The sequence below is a fragment of the Cryptomeria japonica genome, chromosome 6 (genome assembly GCF_030272615.1).
Source record: "Cryptomeria japonica chromosome 6, Sugi_1.0, whole genome shotgun sequence".
Lineage (NCBI taxonomy): Eukaryota > Viridiplantae > Streptophyta > Pinopsida > Cupressales > Cupressaceae > Cryptomeria > Cryptomeria japonica.
Window position 1 is genome coordinate 449,991,392 of NC_081410.1, and position 21,559 is coordinate 450,012,950.

Sequence of the window (21,559 nt, forward strand, 5' to 3'; positions counted from 1 at the left end):
CCCGTGTATTGCATCATTAGGCAAAGGACCCATGAATGATTGTATACAAATTTGCAAATATTTTTTGCCTTCTCTACACATGTCTTCATCCATGGAAGCTTGCCAATATCCTCCAATATGAGGCCAACGCAATGGGTAGCACATGCCGACCAAAATATAGATGGGTGTCTCTCCATCAAAAGTTTACTTGCAACAACATAATTTGCTGCATTATCAGTCATCACTTGTACTACATTCTCCTCACCCACTTCATGTATGACCTGTTCTATAGCCTCACATAGGAATGTGGCATTTTTTGAATGTGCGGAAGCATCAATGGACTTCAAGAACATGGTGCCACTTGAAATTTGGAAATAAAGCAAAATCAATGATCATTCAATAAATCATAAATTAAAAATACTAATCACTAAATCAAATTCAAGTTATTCAATGCATCGAGCGAAGTGGAATGATCAATCATCTACAAAAGAAACACGAAAATTTAGGAGCATCTTGTTTCTCCTATTGATCCAACCATCAGTCATAATGGTGCAACCCTTCTTGTTCTATATCTTGTGCTGGTCCTCTAGTGTGGCTTTTACATTAGCCACTGTTTTTGTTAAAATTGGGCCACTTAAGTCAAATTCAAAAGGGGCTTTGAACCGTGCCCCACAAATAGAAATGCCATCAACCATGCTTTGCTAATAAGGAGACCTGTCACAAACAAATTAAATAAGATAAGTATGTCCAATAAAAATTCATTGGACAAAAGAAACTATAAATATTAAAACAATCAAATAAAATGGAATTACTTGGCTGTAAAGAATGGAATGGTGCAATAGTATCCAAATTTTCCAATTACACATCTAGTTGCATCATGTACCTCCTTGTTTCAAACCATGCTCTCAAGCGACACTTGGGTAGTAGGAGTAGTGCGTGGCTCAAAATATGAATCCATCCTAGATTTACAAGCTCTAGGACCAATGCTAATACTCTCACTACCATTGGCACTAGCACTAGCAAAAGCACTAGCACTCACACTAGGACGATATGGAGGCATGGAAGAAACCTCTCCAACACAAGTAATGCTAGCCAACTCCTCCCTTTGCCTCTTCTTCATTTCATTTTGCACTTCAAATGTTTCTAGTTGGACTTGGCATTCATGAATAGCCTTAGGAGGTGCTTTGGTGCAAGGATCAGTATCATGGCCGCGTATGCTAACAAGGTAGTATTTCAATCTATTTATGCCTCCATGAAAAATTGTTTTGCAATATTTACATTTTGTCTCTCCCTTTTTTTGCTTGGGAAAAAATTTAGTATGTTTCCAAGTTGGATCTCTTCTACTCCGGGTTGTTCTAGGAGTAGACATTGTGAAAAATATGGTTTTCAAAAGTTGAAAGTTGTTGGAATAAGACACATTTACAAAAAATGAACATTTGTGCATTGTCATTTATAAACTAATACAAAAAACCAATGTAATAGAAATGTTTTGAAAAAAAAGCACTGTAATAGAAATGTTTCGAAAAAAAAAATGTACATTGTAGGGTTTGCTCTTACTTTGAAAGGAAATGAATAGAAATGTTAAAAAAAAACAATGTAATTTTTGCGTAGAAAACAACCCAAAAAAAAAAAATTCAATCTTTTGTGCGTATCGCACACACACCTTGTTTCATAGGGGACCCCTGATTTTGCTCTACACGTGGTTTGCCCGATTTGCATAAGAGAGAGAAGACCCCGTAGGATGTCATTGAACCATTTTTGCTTGCCTTCCAAACACCTTGTTGAAGCTGCTAAGGAGGGGTGCCCATGCAGTGATTAAGGCACGAAGTGATAACAAATAAATTTTGGATCTCTCTGGGTGAAGTCACGAACCTTCTGGGTCGATCTAGAAGCCAAAGAATATGCCGAATGGCTCAACATTTGAGATGAGAGCAAAATGAGAGTTAGTTTTGGGCATTTTCATCGCATTTCCAAGCATGATTGGTGCCTTTCTCATAGACTTTGAGCCCTAAATATTTCCCCAATAAATTTGCTGAAACCACGCCATGCTTCCAAAATTGCACTTTGAAATATGGTAAAGATTCGGCCTTTTGACGCAAAAGAGGAGCGCGTATTGTAGACTTAAGACTTTTTTTAATATTGCATTCCTCTGTAATCGCCGAGAAAAGCCCTCACGCAGAGAACAAATAAGAATCACACCTCCAATCACCGAAAAGTGCCCGAAGTGTAAACACGAGGGGGGTTCAAATGTGTTGTTTTAAAACAAAGCGCTTTCCCTTTTTAATTTTTTCTGCCTCTTATTCACTAAAGAAATACCGAGTTAGGGTCGTTGCCTAGTGAAAATTAAAAATAAGGGGATTCGGTAAATTTGTGTGCATCAAAACAAATCGTTTTTTTTTGCACTTTAGTCCTAAATCGCCGAACTTTCCCCCCCAGAAACGACTTAAGACAAAGTTATAAAAAAGAGGGGGGTTCGAAAAGTGTTTCTTTTGCGTTTCTCCTTGAAATTGTCGAAATCTTCCCTTAATATTGCTAAGTGTTGAGCTGAGATAATAAGGAGACTTGACAAAGTTGGTGCATTTTTAAATGTGGAAGAAAAGAAAACCATTTCCCATTTTGCTTCAAAAAGACCGAAGTTTTACCAAATGTGAGAGGGCACTCAAAAACGTGCCTTCAATAAGCTCGAAAAAATCACAACACCTTTCAAAACTGAATGTGGTGCCTAAAAATTATAACAAGGAAATGAGAAATTGCATCACGATTGGCTTGATTCATGATTTGTTGTGTTTTCTTTTCAGGTTCGGGAGGGATGTTAACACGAAGAGAGAGAGTCCGAAGCGTGGATTGACGAGTGCCAAGGCCAGAGGATGAAGATCCAACGCACAAGATCAAAATAATGACCATAGAGCGGTGTCAATGAAGATCAAGTTGGAAAGTGAGGGTAAAGCACGAGCATGGCAATAATTAACTTGTCCAGGTGAGGGAAACGATCACGGCACAAAGGACCAAATATATGTTATTTCGAATGTCTGGAAGGCATCAATAAAACCACTCAAAATGCTACAAGAAATATGGAGATTCAGAAATGCACAACACAGGATTCTAAGAAATCAGTTTGTAAAATCTGAATTGCTTTATAGTTTATTGTAAAAGACTGCTTGTGGGCCCCCATCTAATGTAATTAAATAGAAAGGGGACACAGGTCAGTTATTTCTCAGCTACCCGATCTACCATATTGATGCCAAATAGTTGTTAGTAGCTAAGAAAGTGGTTGAATGTGGCAGTTGAGAGTTATGAAAATTACTAGGCATAGGTTAAAGCTGCCAAGTTTCTAAAATGCAGATTAGAGCCATTGAATGGAGTCAATCCTGGCCTTTGATTCAAAACTATAAAATCCATAAACGACCAATGTCTCTCTTTTGTAAAGGGTTAGAAAGTTAGATTCTAGACGTTAGTTAGATTTTAGTAGTTAGAATTAGAAGTGGCTATAGGTAGAATAGAGCTGTTGGAAGAAATTGCTGTAATGGCAGTTGAAACAAATATATGAACATTGAAATATGGTGTTTGTTATTTTCGTTTTCCTTTGTTTGCATGGTTTCTTTTCATCCGATTAACTAGTTAGAGTTCAGTGGTTTTAATGGTGAAGTGTGGGGGGTATCTAATGAGATTTCGTGTTCATACCATTGGGGACTTGCTGATTGTAAGTCACCGTGTATGGTTAGTCTGATCCTTACTATTGTGCTTAGTTCAACTATAGGTATTTGTCTTAGGCTGCGCTAGAGTTGGGTGCCTAAATGAGTACTTCCAGTCTGAAAATCCTTCATTCCCTTGGAGCTTGCACTATCCTTGTGAAGTTGTGAGTATATCTCTGGCGAAGCAAGGGTTAGTTAATGTGAAATCCGTCTACCCGCAGCATCAATCATTACTATCATTGTCCTTAGGCCCTCTAAACCCTATCCCTTTTGTTATTTATTTTCCTAGCTCGAGATCCAAGGCATCAACAGATGCAGGCTAGCTTGTTGCATTTTTTAAGTCCCCTTGTGTTACAAGCAAAACACATCAACCGCTAAGTTATCTCGCAATCAAGACCTGACATTTGGAACCTTGAGGTTGTCCTCTTTGATCATCTAGAATAGCATTAGGGATTTGCTTATTCAAGAGAGGATAGGATACTTAGCATTCTATTCTGTGTTGACTGGAAAGAGTAGAAGTATGATTTCCCCCATCAATAGAATTGGCGCTAGAAGGAGGGCCTGTTAGGACTTTACAGCACGCTGAGTCTATTATACCCTTTAAATGTTACATTTGGGATATGCTAGATCCCTATTAAACCAAAAAATAAAAAAATTAGAAAACCAGAAAATCCCCAAAAAGTAGAAAATCTGAAAAATACCAAAAAATTTCTGAGTCAAGATGTAGGAGCAGCCACTTCATGAAGACTGTCCTCAGATTGATATATCTTAGTTTCATGAGAGATTGAGTGCACAACTGTATCCAAGGAGGTTATCCGAGTTTGCATGCACAGGGCATTGTAGGATCCACGACATAGCAAAGCACCACGAGTTGAATTGCTTGGCCTTTTTGTCAAGGGTCGAGCTCATGCTACAAGGAAATATATTTTTATGGGATATCCTCAAAGTAGAATTGTTTGTTCAGCAAGATAGTTCCAACTCTCCATCAAGCACTAATGAATTTTACACAATTTAAGGATCTAATTGAGAACCAGTTCAGTCTCAATGAAGAAATATGTTTGGAGAGCACGCTGTCGCCTTGGTGGTGCAGAATTCATTATGCTCCTCATTCTAAGTTTACCTGTTCACTATGTTTGGAGGAAGTCAATCAAGTCAGATCTTAGTATGGACTGTCAGAATCCCCAGAGGAGTGCATCACAAGTAAAGTGTGGAGTGCAGACCTTGCTGCTGATGAGTACAAAAGAATGCAAAATCATTGTAGCACCACACCTTGTGAAGATGAATAGGAAGAGTTGCCAAGTGCTGACCAGGATGAATCTTATAATGTTCATACTGTCATATCCCCCCCCCCCAATATTCTGGTTAGAGGAGTTTTGAATTTTTTCATGTTTTATTATGAGCAATTGATAATGATTGCAATTAAGGGTATCGCTGCCTTAAGGAAGAACAATTGGATCGAAGAATGATTGGTTAAATTAGTAATAGGATCCTTAAACAAACAACCAATAATGATTGACACGACTAAACAATAACAATAGAGGAGATTATCAAGGCTGCCAGCAGGGATAGGAAACAGGAGCAAGCAGTGACAGGTATGTATTTGGTACTTTCTGATCTAATATTATAATATGATAAAACAGCATCTTCCATATCATAATCATATTTGTATACACTGAATCTGAACTGCTGAATGTAATGTTAATTAAATTGATGGCAATAATAACATAAAAATGAAGAAGCAATTTAAAGACAATTTCCCACAATATCACTGTTTTAACACAATATATATTTACATCTTTGTCAATGAACCCAAGGATGAGTGAGGCAATTAAATTCAGTTCGCACAATTTGTTATCATATTGTAAGGGAATAATGGCAGATAAAGATTAATACAAATTAATACTAACAAGAAGCATTAATGACAATATAATGTAATGGGATTTGTGACAACTATGATTATCATAATAGAATTAAATAATGAATATAATTGGAATAACATAAATGGTTCATTACATATGAGGGACCCTCTCTCAAGTATGCCACTCCGTAGTGAATGCCTAACCCTTGCTACATGGAGCCAAGGGGGATGTAGCATCTCCTCTTGGGCTTAAGAGAGGAGGTGGTTGAGATAAGGGGGAACGACGATAGGACACCTCATTGGGCACGCCACTCCATGATGGATGCTTAACACCTGCCACATGGAGCCAAGAAGGGTGTAGCATCTGCTCTTGGGCCTAGGGTGGAGGGTCTCTTGGACACCCTATCCAACCAGCCTACCCTAGTGCATAGGAAATTGGATGATAAAGAATGGCAACTAACCTACAATCTGATTTTGTCTAACAAATATGATACTAATGGTAATTAATACATTAAAAGTTTATATCACTCAATCTAATTCATTAGCATATGTTTCAGTTTATAAGTATTACTTAATATATGTTCTCTAATTTTGTGTTGCAGGAAAACAGTATACAAAGGTACTCCCATAAACTAATTAGGGGACATTACATAAAATATGCTCTTTTCTTGAAAATGGTGATGACCTATTTTTAGCATTTTTAGCACTGGCTAAAAATCAGACCCTTGGAGATTTTGACAAAGCTTTCCCTTGTTCTGACAAAGCATGACAAACTGTTTGATGAAACATTGATAATTCACTTTCATGCCTTCATGGTAGATCCTCTATTTTGATTACGACTGCTACTTTGAAAAGACTCTGAAATTAAAAAATTCTATCTCTGCAAACTTGGCAACATAGATCTTTAAGGTCAATCTCTTTTGACAAGGAGATAATGGAACTTGAACCCTATTGATTCTTTGAATTTGAGAGCTTTCCTTCAATTGATCTCCCTTCAATCTTGCAGGTAGCTGATAAAATTTTGAAGAAATTGAGGATGAGGTGATGTTGATATATTATTTTTGGTATTTTGGTGTAACTTCTGAAAATCTTTCACTATAGCACCCAAAATCAGTCCTTAGAAACTCCGAAAATCATAAAAGAACTCCTATTTTCTGTTCATGAACAACAATAAATGATTTTTTTTGTGAATTTCTAATAGATGATGGGTTGTTCATAAATATTCACTTTGTTTTCTGGTTGTAGCTCACTGTACTCTGTTGTTTTTATAAAAAATTTCAAACACCAAAAAAAAAAAAAAAAGTGTATGATATTGTATGAGTTAAAAGCCATAGCCAAAAAACGAATATGGGAGCTGTAATTTTTGTAACCAGCTGCAGTTTTTTGAAAGCATAAAATGTTACAGAAAATTGTGCCTCGCTTCAAGCACAGTTTACATGCTTTGGCTACACCTTTTAACCTTCAAATCTTCACAAAAGGAGCACCTAACTTCAGACACATCTTTTTAACTTTGTAAGAAGTACAAACATTTGTAAAATCTGCACTCAATATTTATTCTTTGGCTGACTGGGTTAACATCATCCTTTGACAACTGACTTTTTTATTTCTGATTTTGTCCTTTTTTGCCTTTGGCTAGGTGCAGCTTTTCTTGCCTGCTGTTTCTTTTGAAAAAAGGTGAATTCTTTTCGCAAAAGTGGCAGTTACCCTTTTTGATTACATCTTTTTTATTTTCTTTTTATAATTCTTTAATATATCACTTATTAATTGTTTAATATAAATCAATTACTATTTAATAATAACATATACATTTTTAAAATTTTAATTTTTAGACAATGACTATCATTATTTAATAACAAATCATTATTTAAAATTTTAAAATTATCAATTAACAATAATCTTACTTTTAAAAAAAATATCAATTAATAATTAATAATAAATTGTTAATTAAAAATTGATATTTAAAATTAAAATGATGATGGGCAAGCTACAAACGTTTAACAAGTCAAAATATTGAACTTGGACACAAAAAGTTGCAATTTGGCTGAAAACAACTATTTCTGACTTTGCTTTCGACACACAATTTGGTGACAATGAAAAATTGACGACTTAGAAGTTTCATTTATCCAAATCAATTTTGGGATTGGGTACAAGCTAAGTCATTGGGTTCGCCGAATTTCAAGGTTGAAGTTTGAATTCGGCGAACATTTAAGAAATATATAAAGTTCGTTAAAATTCGTTGCCAAATTCGTATGGAACACTTTGAAGTAGGGTTTTTTGACAACATAATTCTTCCTCCTCGCAGCTAGGGCACAATATATTTCTGCAAGGCGTGACGACAGAACGGTGGGTGAGATGAGTGTTTTGCGCGAGGAGCTTTGCCACCATGGGATCACAAGCGTTAAGCATGCCGTCGAATAGAAACTTGCGAATTTGAGCTAAGTCGACCACGACGGCCACGAACCTTGCGATTTTCTCCATACATCATTGTGCTCTTTTGGTGTCTCCTTATCCGTAGCAGACAACACTTTTGTTGCTGTCTTCTTGAAGTCGTGATGATCCTCTGCTGGCTGTCGCGATTTAATCTGCAGTTTTTAAGTTTTCTTATATATAGTTATTTTAAAGCTTTTCTATAGTTTAAATTTTTTTAAAACCTATATTTTATATTTTAATAATTTACATTCATTAAAAAATTAATATTATTTATTTATATTAACATTTAATATATTTAATTTTAATATTATTTTACTTATTGTTTTAATATTAATATCTAATAATTAAATATTTAAATTACACAAGGCGAATTTAATTCGAATTTTATACATTTCGAATTTTTTCCTTGTCAAACTTCATTCGAATTTCAAAGCTGTCGAACTTCAAATTCGAATTTGAACCTGGTGACTTAGGGTACAACAGCAGTCATAAAGAATTGTTATCAAGATATTGTTGCTTAGCATTCTAGTTTGTTCATTTGATTGTCCTTACATTGAAATCCCATAAAATAACTACCTCTCCAAGTTGAGAATACAATGATACATTTTTTTCTTTAAATCTGCATATGGACCCTCACCATCCATCGCACATTTTTTGTAGGCTTTAGAAGTCCATGGGGCAAAATAAAAAGCTGCAATTCTAATATTTCTTCCATATTCCTTTATTTTAATACAAATATATTGTTTATTTGGGTCTTATTTCTCCAATTGAATATTTTTGTTGTGTGTTTCCCTTACCAAAACCATTATTCCTCCATACCTCTTACCATTTCCTGTTGTTTCATTCCAAACTGTATTCTTCCTAAATCCTTAAAAAATTGGTGTCTTGTAGCCATCATGTTCATGAGTTTTTGTGAGACAAATCATGTTTCTTCCTTGTACTCCAAGCTCTAACCGAGGTTCTCTCTTCTGAAGGTATCTTCCATAGTTCAAACATACCAATTTTAACTACTCTTTGTTGGCACGGAGCAGGGGGGGAAGGGAGTTGGGGAAGGGCAAAAATTCCCTATGCATCTTAAGATTCTTAACCACAGTTTGTTTAATTTCATTCCTTGTTGCCTTTATATACTTTGTTACCTCTCTGCTCTCTTGGCATGTTTTGAGGCTTTTGACTAGTGATGCAAGCTTTTCTGTTTTTTATTCATGCCTATTTTCCTTCATTTCTTGCCATCCTTACTTCATCCAATCTTCCCCTTCTCCTCTCTTCTTGTCCTTGAGTTAGGTCTTTATCTAGGGAAAATGTGAACCTTTCAAAAAATTCTTACTTCTAATTTGGTTCTTGTCCTCTCTTTTCATCATGACAACTTTAATAACTAAAAGAGGGGTAAAAATTTATAAAATCCAGAAGAAGTACAAAGAAAGGGCTTTACACAGCCCTGTCAAGCTCCACTAAATGGCCCAACTTTTGAGACAAATCCAGAGGTAATTGACCTACTACTTTCTTCTCTTATTTTTCCAATCCTCCTTACTTGAAAATTTTCTCTTTCATTGTAATTTATCTTTGAGAAAGTCTCTTGGAAGCCCCTTACCTCTTTGATAATTAAATTTTTTGATCTATCATATGTTGCTTTATATCCACTTTCTTGCATTTCAAAATGTTTTTTAGCTGCCTCTTCTGTCTTTCCTATTGGACCTCCCACCATCTGTGCCTGTGATGTGAACTCCTTTCAATGGTTTCTCATATTCTTGTGAACCTTCATGCTCTGTTATGGTTGTTTGTTGGGATATCTGCATTCCTTTGCACCCTTTAGATCTGCCAGGTGTATGTTCTTTCTGGTTGATTCTTGATGGGTTTGTAAGATTTGTTAACATGATTTACATGTGCAAGTGTTAATGAACTTTAAGAGTAGATTGGAATACATGGAGGTTATCATGTTCAGTAGTGTGTACACTTTTGTTCATTTATGGTTATTAATGGCAGTGTAATAGAATCTTTTGTGTATAAAACATCTATAAAGTTCTGACTATGTTAAAGAGATTATATGATTTAAATGCAACACTTGTGCATCACTTTTAAATGGACTAAAATCTCTAGAGGATCTTTGATTAAGTAGTGAAAATTGATTGAATATGGATTCTCGTAATATATGAGAGCTTTCAAAACTAAATAATAGAGTGAAAGTTTGAGATTTATACTTTTGGATTTTGTATGGTTTATGTTTTTGGTTTTCCTTTATTGAAAGAACCTAAAAAACATTATTCTGTTGCAGATGGTTGATTATGAGGTATATTTTCTTTTATAGAAAATGTTAAGAAATTGGTAGCAGATATGTTATTTTGACTTAAGATGTTATTTTCATTGATATGAAGAAAACAATCCAATTGCAGAGTCGTTTGGTCAATGTGGTCAGACCTTGTTGGATAAGTAAAATGGAACCGTTTAATGGGATGTGGCATCTTACTGAAAACACAAAACCTCAGGGGGCGTTTGACACTATCGTTATAGCACATAATGGTAATATATGCTCTTCAGTGCTCTAGTTTCTATTTGTTTCTTTATATATTCCTTAATATCCAGTTTCTTAGCAAATAACGACAAAAATTGAAAAGCTTTTCTTCACTATAAATTGTAATGCAATAATTATAGAATATATCAAGCATTGTTGTTTAAACTGATTTTCTTACGAGTGTGATATTATACTTCAATTATTTAGAGATTGCAATAAGATTCAACCATTCATATGTGTAAATAACCAATAGAAAACACCAACAACAAATTAGGAGGATGCCTGATTCAGGACCAGATACATTGAGAAAACTGGAATCAGTGTAGGAAACAATCTACAAATGGATCTTGGATTTCCTTTCCCAATGTTTCAAGACTGAATTTTCTTCTTTTTCTTTCATTGCAGAAGTCATCATTCACAATTTTTTTTACAGGTTTGTCTTTTCCAAAGCTTTGCTTAGACCTGGACAGCACTTTTTTTAAAGATCAATTAGGGGCAATGAATTTGTGTGCGTAAAACTCTTAGGAGATGAATTCTATATCAACGCAGCCCAACAGCTGGTACCATTTGTTCATTACAATCTAAGATGATTTTTTTGGCATTTTCTTGCTAGGTCTTGTCAAAGCATTATCCATTCTCATGTTGAAACAGTTCAATTCTTAATTTTTTTCCACATAGATTATAGTGCAAAACCGCCCTCAAAGGTTTAAGTGAAGGTTAGGGAGTTTGACCAAACTGGTATTAAAATGAGCTCATAAGTTGTAGGGTGAAATATTGAGAACTTTGGTTTCATAAACAACCTACTGTTGCCCTAAAACAATGTGGAGATGGCTTACTTTATATAAGTCACAAGCTATTCTTGAAGCATTGAAACGATATTGGAGGAATATTTTCAATTTTGGGAGTTCAACCAACTCCATTCCATAATCATTTTAGGCCTACCCATTCTTCTACATTCTCATATTGGCTTTTCTTCTTCCTTTGCTTAGATATAAATTTCTATTGAATGGAAGAATATTTAGCATTTACAACTGCCTATGCCCAGGCCAAAATGAAGTGCAAGAGGGCTGACAATAATTCATATGGTGATTGTTTACAAACCATATCAGCATTCGAAGATTGGGCATGTGAAGCCAAACCTACATAGCTAAATCATAAGTGATAATTACTAGGAGAAACATATCAAGCAATACTCCTTGGTGTTCTTTAAGTTTCATACCCAAGTGAAATATCACACAGTAATTTTTTCCCTTCAAGACAAACGAACACTAGATGCAAATGATTGGCAATCATGAGAACTTGTATTTATTTGTTCCCCTTAGATTGAGGCATATCCATGTTTTCATTAACAGCTGTCATTGCATAAATGTAAAGAATTTCAGATCTGGGATAAATTTTTTGAGCTGCTCAATTTGGATCGGGAGCGTGAGTTTTGAGGCTTATGTCTAATACGGGTTTATTAGTGATCTCTAATAGGACTCTTAGTGGAGCTTTCACCAATCATAGCTTGTTTCTTTGGAGTGGGTTGGTAATCAAGTTGTATTTGTTGTGATGTTTTCACACATCGCCCCATTGTAAACGGGGACCCCCAATTTTTGCTTGTTAGCGTAGGTGTTTTTGCTTGGTGTTTTGCTTAGCTTGGTAGTACTTTCGTGTCCTAGCTATTAAGAGGGTGATGTCTTGTCAGTCCGGAATGGGTAAATTGAGTCAAGAATTCAAATTTTGAGTTTGGAATCCATGAACAAACGTCAAGACTAAGAAGTGGGGTATGGAAATTCACGAAGTTGTCAAAATGTTATCAATGTTGTTAAGTGAAAGTTGTCAATGTCGTCAAGACATGTTGTTAGGGGAAGTTGGGAAAAATGTTAAGTTTTGAAAAATATGGAAATCCACTTTCAAGCTATGGAATGCGTTTTAACTTCCTCTACATGATGAATTATCACTCAGGAATTTCCTTTGCTTGGTGAATTTCTATTAACAAATTTCCATTTCGAAGGATTAATTTCCATTTCCAAAGATTAATTTCCATTCCAAGGCATCAAAATTTCCAAACGTGCATGAATTAGTACTCACCTTCAAGAGGGAATTCCTTGTCCAGTGTGGAAATGCGCTCCATCTAGGGTGATTTCCTTCCACATTATGGAAATGTGCTCCAAGGTCACCCCTAAGTTGATAAAATTTTGCGTAAGTCACAAACATGGGCACTATTCTTTTCCATTGGTGCAATCCCACCCTTGTTTTTTTGTCCTTGGGAGGGTCTAAAATGCACTCCAACTTGGAAATTCCCTGACAACGTCTCAAATGTGCTCACATTCTCCTCCAAGGACCATTTAATTTATCGTTTTTATATGCTAATTTTGCCTCACAATACCCTTAAAGGGTCGTGTTGATGGGTGTTTCGTGACCATACCAACACAGAATAAAGTGTTAAAGGATACTCTATCCTCTCTTGAACAAAGACCCCTTGTATGCTAAGATTGCAAAGATCATAGAGGCGACTCCAAGGTTCCTACTACGAACTTGTGACTTTATGTTGGATATGAGCTCGTTTGGCTTGATGTGATATGTTGGTAACTCAAAGGGACTTACATTTGAATCGTTCTTCACTTCTCTTGCAATGCTGGCTGGAACTTCTTCATCGAATATTGTAATCTCGTGATGCTTTTCTTCGAATAGACACAACTGAAATTAACTGAAATTAAAGGGGAATGGGTTAGAAGGATCTAAATCTACTCCTAAGGACAATGATATCAATGGATGGTGCTCTAATGGATGGATTCCAAATAAACCAAGTTTTGCTTCACCAAGATCAACTACAACTCCACAAGAACTAGTGCAATCTTGCAAAGAATTTTCATATCATAATGAACACCATCATAACGAACAATGCACATTCAATGATTGAATTTAAGCATCCATATAAAAGGCTCAAGCTAACTTTACACTACAACTTATAATCAATAAGACGCAAAAAGTATGAGCCATGGAAATTCATCAAACACCATTACATTCTCCATTGAAATCAAAGCACTTTATCTAACAATTCAGAAATTGGAAGAACACCACGCAACAAGTTGAAATAAACATGAATCCACCATATCTTCAATGAAATCAAATTTTATTTCTCTGAGTCTTACAACAATGTCTTCTCCTTCTACTCTATTTCTACTCTAAGGAGCAAGAGCTCTCTACTTGTACTAATGAGCTATCTATCTAATGAATTACAAATGCGAAGGTAGGGTCTTTTATAAAGATCCTCCCACAAATGAACAACCAAGATTGATTTGAAATCAGCCAATATTACACCATGCAAACCCTAATTAGGGTTTTGACCAAAATGAACCCTTTGTGGCGCCAAGTAGTGGGCATGCCAATAAATAAGGCATCACGCCTACTTTGCATTAAATGACCCATCATTCCAAGTAAGGTAGCCACTATGCATTAAATGAGCTGCCACTCCATCAAGCATTTAATAGATTCTCACCCAAAATAGCATACAAACTATCCCTCTCCTTGGCGACAAATGCATTGATTTTGGTAGTGACGGTTTGGAAACACGTGATTGGCCAGAGAAGATGATAGGGCACCACCTTAGCATGTTGGATGCCATGTGGACATGGTAACTCATCACGAAGAATATTCCATTTTGATTGATTGTGATGAAGTATATTCCCAATTTGCATCATCTGGACCAAGATTCTAACTTTGATCAACTCTTCTGAAATTATCCTTGATCATTTTCTTCTTTCCATGTACTTGCTTGGGAATTCACCTTCTTGGAATATCTTTCCCTGTTGACGATTCTGTCACTCTTGAAGTCTTTTATACTTGAACTAGATCTCAGGAACTTTGAATGTCTTTCTTAAACGTCTAAAACTGGAATTCTTCCTCCTCGCTCTTTCTTGATTGGGATCTTGGACTTCCAAAAGAAATTCAAGATAGTCGTAAATTCTTCTCATCTTTACTTTCTTGAATCTTGAGGTCTTTCAACTGGCGTTCTCTAGAACTGGAATTCCTCTTCCATGAACTTCTTGAGATTGGATTTCTACTTGAACTTGGATGCCATAAACTGGATCTGCTCATCTTGGAACTCCATGCCTTTTGACGTCTTGATGTTATCTTTGGATTGGATAGATGAATTCTTGATATTTATCATTTTCTGACTTGTCAATAATGCCATGTTTTTATCAAAATATCTCCTTAGGAACTTCAATTTTATGTCTCCAGTCACTTTTCTTCTATGGGCGCATTTGAGATAGGTGGAAGGATTCTCCATGCCTTAGCCAATTTTTTACTGTTTCCAAGAATTCTGTCCTAAAAGAAGGAATTTCCAACACTTAATCAATTTTACACGATTTCTAAGAATTCTGTCTTGAAGGAAGGAATTTCCAACACTTAGTCAATTTTTCATGATTTCTAAGAATTCTGTCCTAAAGGAAGGAATTTTTAACACTTAGTCAATTTTTCACTTTCATAGAAATTTTGCATATAGTCAATTTTTCATGATTTCTAAGAATTCTGTCCTAAAGGAAGGAATTTTTAACACTTAGTCAATTTTTCACTTTCCTAGAAATTTTGCATACTTGAGTGCATTTTGGCCTTGAAGGAATTTTGTTGAGGAAAAAATGCTCCATGGCATGGAATCCACATTTTAAACTTGTCCTTGGGCGCAAATTTGCCATAGTGGAGGAATTTGTGAAAACTAGAAATTCCTCCTTGACCTTGTTTTGGCGCCATCCTCTTGTCCTAGAGCGCTTTTCTGAGGGGGGGAGGAATTTCGTTGGAGAGGAAAATTCCTCCCTAACTTGATTTTGGCGCCTTGGAGTTCTCCTTGAGCACATTCTTGGGGTGGAGGAATTTCCTCCTTGAGAAAAATTCCTCCATGACTTGATATTTGTGTTCTCCTTCTATCCTTGGGTGCAATTTGGAGGAGGTGGAGGAATTTCCTTGGAGAGGAAAATTCCTCCCTAACTTGATTTTAGCGCCCATCAACCTTCCTTGAGCGCCAATTTGAGGAGGTAGAGGAATTTTGAAGATTCTGGAAAATTCTCCATGCTAGGTGAAATGCGCCCACCTTCCTATCTTGAACGCCATTTTTGAGTGGAGGAATTCTTCCATGCCTTAGAATACATTTTCATGCCTTTGCCACTTGAGGAAAGAATTCTAGACTTAGCTAAATTTCTGATCATCTGCTTGCTTTTTCAACTTTTCTCTATTTAGAACTTGGATATTCAAGAATTTTCTGTCATTAGTGCCCTGCCAACTGCTAGAGATAGACCTACCAAAAATAGACTTACTAAAAATAGTAAGTTCTTCCAAACATCAAATTAGGGTAAACCGGGGCACAAGGACACTTACTAAAAATAGTAATTTTGTTTAAACGCAAAATTAGGCCAATCCGAGATGTAGTGAAACTTACTAAAAATAGTAAGTCCTTAGAATTGGCTCAAATTTTACTAGCAGCTTCCTTGAAGGGTTCTTACCTCATTGCTTCGTTCAGATTTCTCAAAACACTAAGTAACTAACCTCATTTCTAAGTTTGAAGAGTAGAAACCCTAAAATAGACAATACAAGCTTTTAGACTTAACCAGATTTTCTCAAAACACTTGCAGACTTAGCCAAAATTTGGTTGTTTCTCTTTCATTTCTTCATATCAATTCTCAGGGTTATCCTGACACTTCACCAAGTATCCATGATTCCATTCCTTTGCACGCGCATTCTTTGTTCTATCACTGCGATCTCTTCCTTGGATGATGATATCATTCACTCAATGATGTCCTCCTCTTAGCATCCGAAGTCTTGCTCCCTGCAATGTACCTAAAAAAGATAAGGAAACATTGTGAAGTACAAGTATCAATCAAGTTCATAGTTAGCAAAATGCAAAGTTCGAAGGATAAAGCAATAAGCACAATGCATTTCTCAACACATCAAAACCCTAATTCTCTACTTGATGACAATATTAAGGTTGTATCTTATCTAGGCTGTATATTCCTTAAGAATCCATTCCTTGCTTAGTCATTTCATCACCTCCAAAGGCCAAATCTAGACCAACAAGACCTTACAACTCATTCCTTAGGGTCGGGAGACCATACAGAGTGCAAAAGACTTGGTTTATTTAGCAAAAAGAGGGGTTCCCCTTTTGCAATAGGGCGATGTGTGAAAATGTCACAACAGGTTGGCTAATGCAAGACAAGGAGGGCAGAAATCCGCCTGTATACTACAATTGCACTCAAGACATCAAGGAAGTCGGCTAGTACATTAAGGTCAAGCACTAATCCACTCCCATTTTCTAAACCTGCTCTCCTATGGTTATCTTGGTTGGCCCTCTTAGAAGGAAGTGCAAAAATTTAAATAGTAAAGCCATGATTATCGATCATAGCCAACCCAAAGGTGATTCAATTGCAATTAATTTCAAACAGTTAAAAAGTCAGGCCGACCTAATGAGGGAGTTATAAATTCAAACTTGAGGAAAGCTATAAGAAGAAGATCAGATTTTCATTTCACAAACATCAATCTGTAATTCATTCAAAGCAAAATTATAAGGAGCATACTTCTAATACGAATAAAGAAGCAGATCTGAGACGAATTACATCGGATTTTTAGGCAGTTCTTCCACATTGGAGCGGAAATTAGTTGATGTCAAGGTTCAACTTGGAAGGGTTTTAACAGGGTTTATGAAGTAGAATTTGTGAAGCAATTTTTGAAAAGGGATTGTCATTTAAATATCTTTTGAGTCCTTCAACATAAATTCAGGAATGCAAGATTCTAGTTTTTATTTTCCTATCAATTTCTTGCATTTTACTAACTTAGGATGCATCTTGCTATCATAATTTAAGGACTTTTCTTTCTTTTTCAGATTGATTGCATGTGATGAGGAACACTTTTAAATCAAGGATTGCTGAAGGAACATTTTTAAATCAAGGATTGCTGAAGGAAGACAAGATTCACAAGACAACATCAAAGCGAGGGATTTCCATGTTATATATGCAAAGAAGACAATAGTGCAATGAGAAGGAATTCAAGTATAACAAGAAGATCAAGACTCCAGGAAATGCATTACAAGATCCAAGCAATGATGCAAGAGAATGTGGAATGATGATGAGTAACATTAAGATTCACATATGCAAGATAAAGGATATTATAGTCTCAATAATGCAAGATGCAACATGGAAGAGATAACAAGAGGAATCAAGGTTTGGGTTCTAATTTCTCTACAAGGAAAGATTTTACATTGACCTATGGAAATCCAAGTTCAACATGAGGACTCTACAACATATGGGATTACTCTACAACAACGTCAAGGATAATGAACACATGAGGAGATCACAACATACAATGCATAACTACACCAATAATCCAAGTCCAAGGCAAGGAATTTCAAGATCAAAGAACGTCAAGAAAGGAAGTAATTGAAGATTCCGGAGTTGAGGATGGAAATGCATCACAAAGAGAAAGATTCCTGAATGTGAAAAAAGTGAAAATGGAAAAGTGAAATGTGATCAAGCATGAATGAAAGTTTCAAAAGAGTTAAGTAAAGTTAGAAACTTGATTAAGACGATACATTTTGGGAATATGAACCATCACAATCAGTCAAAAGCTTGGAAATGTTGAGTATCAAGAGATATCTATGCTGAGGTGGCACTTATTCATCATCAACCAATCCAATGATGCCACCTTGACATGTCCAAGTTCAATGTACTTGACTCATCAACAACTACACATGTGGAGGGCACTAAATTCAATGTGCCCAACCTTATTTCTTATTGGTCCACATTCAAAAATGGCGTGCATTCAAAGCAATGCAATTTTCTCATTGGTCAAAGAGGAGTTAGTTGTAACTAACCCTAACTAGTGTTTTATTGTTAAATCTCGGCTATTGATTCAAAATTAATCGTGGCCCTTGAATTGTAATTGGGATGTCTATAAAAGGCTTTGCCTTTTCATTTGTAAAGGTCAATAGATAGTTGATAGTTAGTAGTTAGCAGTAGAGTAGGAGGAAGCTAGAGATTGTTGCCAAGCTTGTTGAAATCAATACATAAATTTCATTGAAGCTACGGTGGATCTTTGTGTTGTGTTTCTACATTTTGCATGGTTTCTTATCACTTCTCAAAGTTAGTTAAAGTTCATTGATTGTAATGGAGAAATGTGATGATATTTGATGGAATTCCGGTTCATACCATTTGGAATTTGTTGATTGCAAACTGAGGTGTATGGTTAGTATGAACTTGATTTATACTTGTTCGATTGTGGATGTTCATTTGGATTGCGCTAGCATTGGGTATTTGAATGGGTATTTACAATATGAAAATCCTTCGTTTCCTTTGGAGATTGCATCATTTTTGTGTAGTTGTTTCCTCATGGTGAAGCAAGGCTTGATTATGAAATCCATCTATCAAAGTATCATTTATTATTATCATTGTCCTTGGGTTTAGAATAGATTTCTCCAACCTTATCTGTTTTGTCTTTTATTTTCAAGCCAGTTTAAGTTAGATTCCACATTCCAACAAAACATAGGTTCCTTTGTGTTATCAACATATCACATCAATACACTAGGTCTATCCATCACTGAAGTCGATTGTTCGCATTGTAAACCTTGGAGTTGCCTTATTTGATCATATTGTTTAGCATATGAGGTTTCTTTGTTCAAGAGAGGATAGAATACTTAGTATTTTATTCTGTGTTTGAGGTGTCATAAAAAACACATCAACCGCTAGAGGAGGGAGTGAATGATAAATGTTGGAACTTATCGATTCATATTTTGGAGTGGTTATCTTAAGCCCCTAACAAAATTACCATGAGAGGGAAGGTGAGAACATTGGATCATCAACTGGGTTTGGAAAAGAAAGGAGGCGTTGAATGTTCAAATCTACTGTAAGGCTGGAACTAGTATGAGATTTCAAGCTAAAATTAAGATATGCTAGATCTCTTTTATGTTGAAAAACCCCCAAAATTAGAAAGTTTGTAAATCCAAAAAAAAAGAAAACAGAAAATCCAAAAAGGTTTCTCAATGGATGAGCAGTCATTTCATATTTCTTGTTGTCAAGATAGTCTCCTAGTTGATATTGATCATATTCATGAGGATTTTAATGTGCAGTTGCACCCTAGGAATATGTCTCAATTTTCATTAAGAAGGAGGTGCAAAATTCATGAGACCACTGGGCATGATGAGCTGAATTGTTTAATCTTTTTGTCAAGGATAGAGTTGGTTTTACAAGGAAAGATATTCTTTTGGGATGTTCCCAACCCAGAGGTGTTGTGCATGGAGCTCAATGATTTCAATGTTCCAAAAAGTAATGATGCATTCACAAGATTCAAAGGGAGGATCGAGAATCAATTGAGTGTTGATAATGGATTATGCGTAGAAAGCATATTGCTAGCTCGCTAGTTTAGGATTCATAATGCAACTCATTCAAAATTCACTTGCTCAATATGTGAAGAAGCCATCAACTAGATCAAAGCCCAGCTCGGATTATTAGAACCATCAAAGGAATGCCTTACAAACAAAATTTGGAGTGCATACCTCGAGCAAATTAATTTGGCACCATCAAAAGAAAAATGTGTTGAAGTATCGCTTGATGGTGAAGGAAATAAATTACAAGAAGAAAGAAGATTGAGCCTAATGATGAAAGCAATCACGTGGATGATGACTTTTCATGTGTTGCACCAAAAGAAGAGGCCATTGAGATGGAAGTCAAGGAAGCAATGGAAGACTTCAAGTGAGCAAGACAGTGACAAGTGATAGTCAATGTTGGGAAATGCTAGAACCTGAAGAGCTATAAGTTGTTACTACCAGTGAATGCGATCAAGAATCCGTTGAAATGGAGGATTGTCAAGCTTCATCACTCAAAGAAGAAGGAAGAGATTACTATGTATCTCAAGAGGGATAAATCTTTGATGAGCATTTGATCTTGCAACAAAATATTAATCTAGAAGAAGAATTGCAGGATGTTCTAAGAGCAGTATCCATTGATGATCAGATTTCAGATGATAGGAGGGAGTTTTCACCATTTCATAACGTTGGTTCATTACATTTTCTTGATTTCAATAATTCAAGCATAATCGATGAAGATGTTCATCTATGTATTGTTAAAATGCAGGAAATGTTAAACAACTTAAGAGAAATCGAACAAGGTGAAGTGTTAAATAATAGGCAATTTGTTACAATGGAGGCCATGCATGAAGTGCAATTCAAATTGGCGCTAATTACTAAAGATTCAAGAAAAAATAATAGGTGAATTGTTCCATGCTTACAATTCTAAATTTCATTTTGAATATAATTTTCTTTATGAAATGCTCGCTAATGAATGTAATTTTGGTTTGCATATTTCAAGTGCACGCATATTTCAAGTGAATGTGGGATGATACATCATCAACTTTGACCTCTTGATGAGTTGGTGAACAATATACAAGAATTTCCATTCAAGGATGAAGATCACCAGGTTGTTTCTTTCCTTGCTCTTAGGTTTGAGGATTATCAATTTGATTATGAAAATTTGGGAAAAGCAACTTGTGTATGGAGAAATCATGGACCCAATGAGTTGCCTCAACTATTAATATTGCATGAAGTTTGATTGAATATGAGGATTGCACAGTGAGAGATCATTTCTTTGAGTTCAAGGATGAATTTGCAAGACTTCAAACCATGATTGATCCTTTATTACTGATGAACATTTTGAGGTATCATGCAATATTTAGGTCATTTGAGTCTTGTTCGCTCTAGATGTCTTGTACATAGCTTGGTTTTTTCTTTCAGTTTATACTAGGTTTACTTTCTGTTTGTTTTAGTTTAGTTTTCTTTGTTTAGCCTAGTCGTTGTCATTTGTCTTGAATCATTTGACTCAAGTTGTCTGTTTTCCTTAGTCTAGTTTGCTTGGGTCAGTTTAGATTGTTTTGTGGGAACTTTATTTGTGAGAAAGGCATTGAATTGTTTTCGCATACACTAGAAAGACAATTCTAATCTTATGCTCGGTCCATTTCCTGGATAATTATTTATGTTCTTTAGAATCTGAGGTTATTCTTCTCTAGCTTTATCATTTGGTTAGGATTTGTATCAGAGCTTCATTCTCTAGCAATATCCCAAAAGAGGATGTTACA

General features: G+C 35.6%; 1 protein-coding gene across 1 annotated transcript in view; it reads left to right on the top strand.

The window, feature by feature from the left end:
• The window catches only part of LOC131037523 (uncharacterized), a 229,658-nt gene that overhangs the window by 103,689 nt on the left and 104,410 nt on the right, over positions 1-21,559 (top strand). Inside the window, exon 3 of the mRNA XM_057969681.2 lies at positions 10,347-10,473. Within this exon, the coding sequence (XP_057825664.2) occupies positions 10,347-10,473 (127 nt within the window). The remainder of the gene's footprint in view (positions 1-10,346; positions 10,474-21,559) is intronic.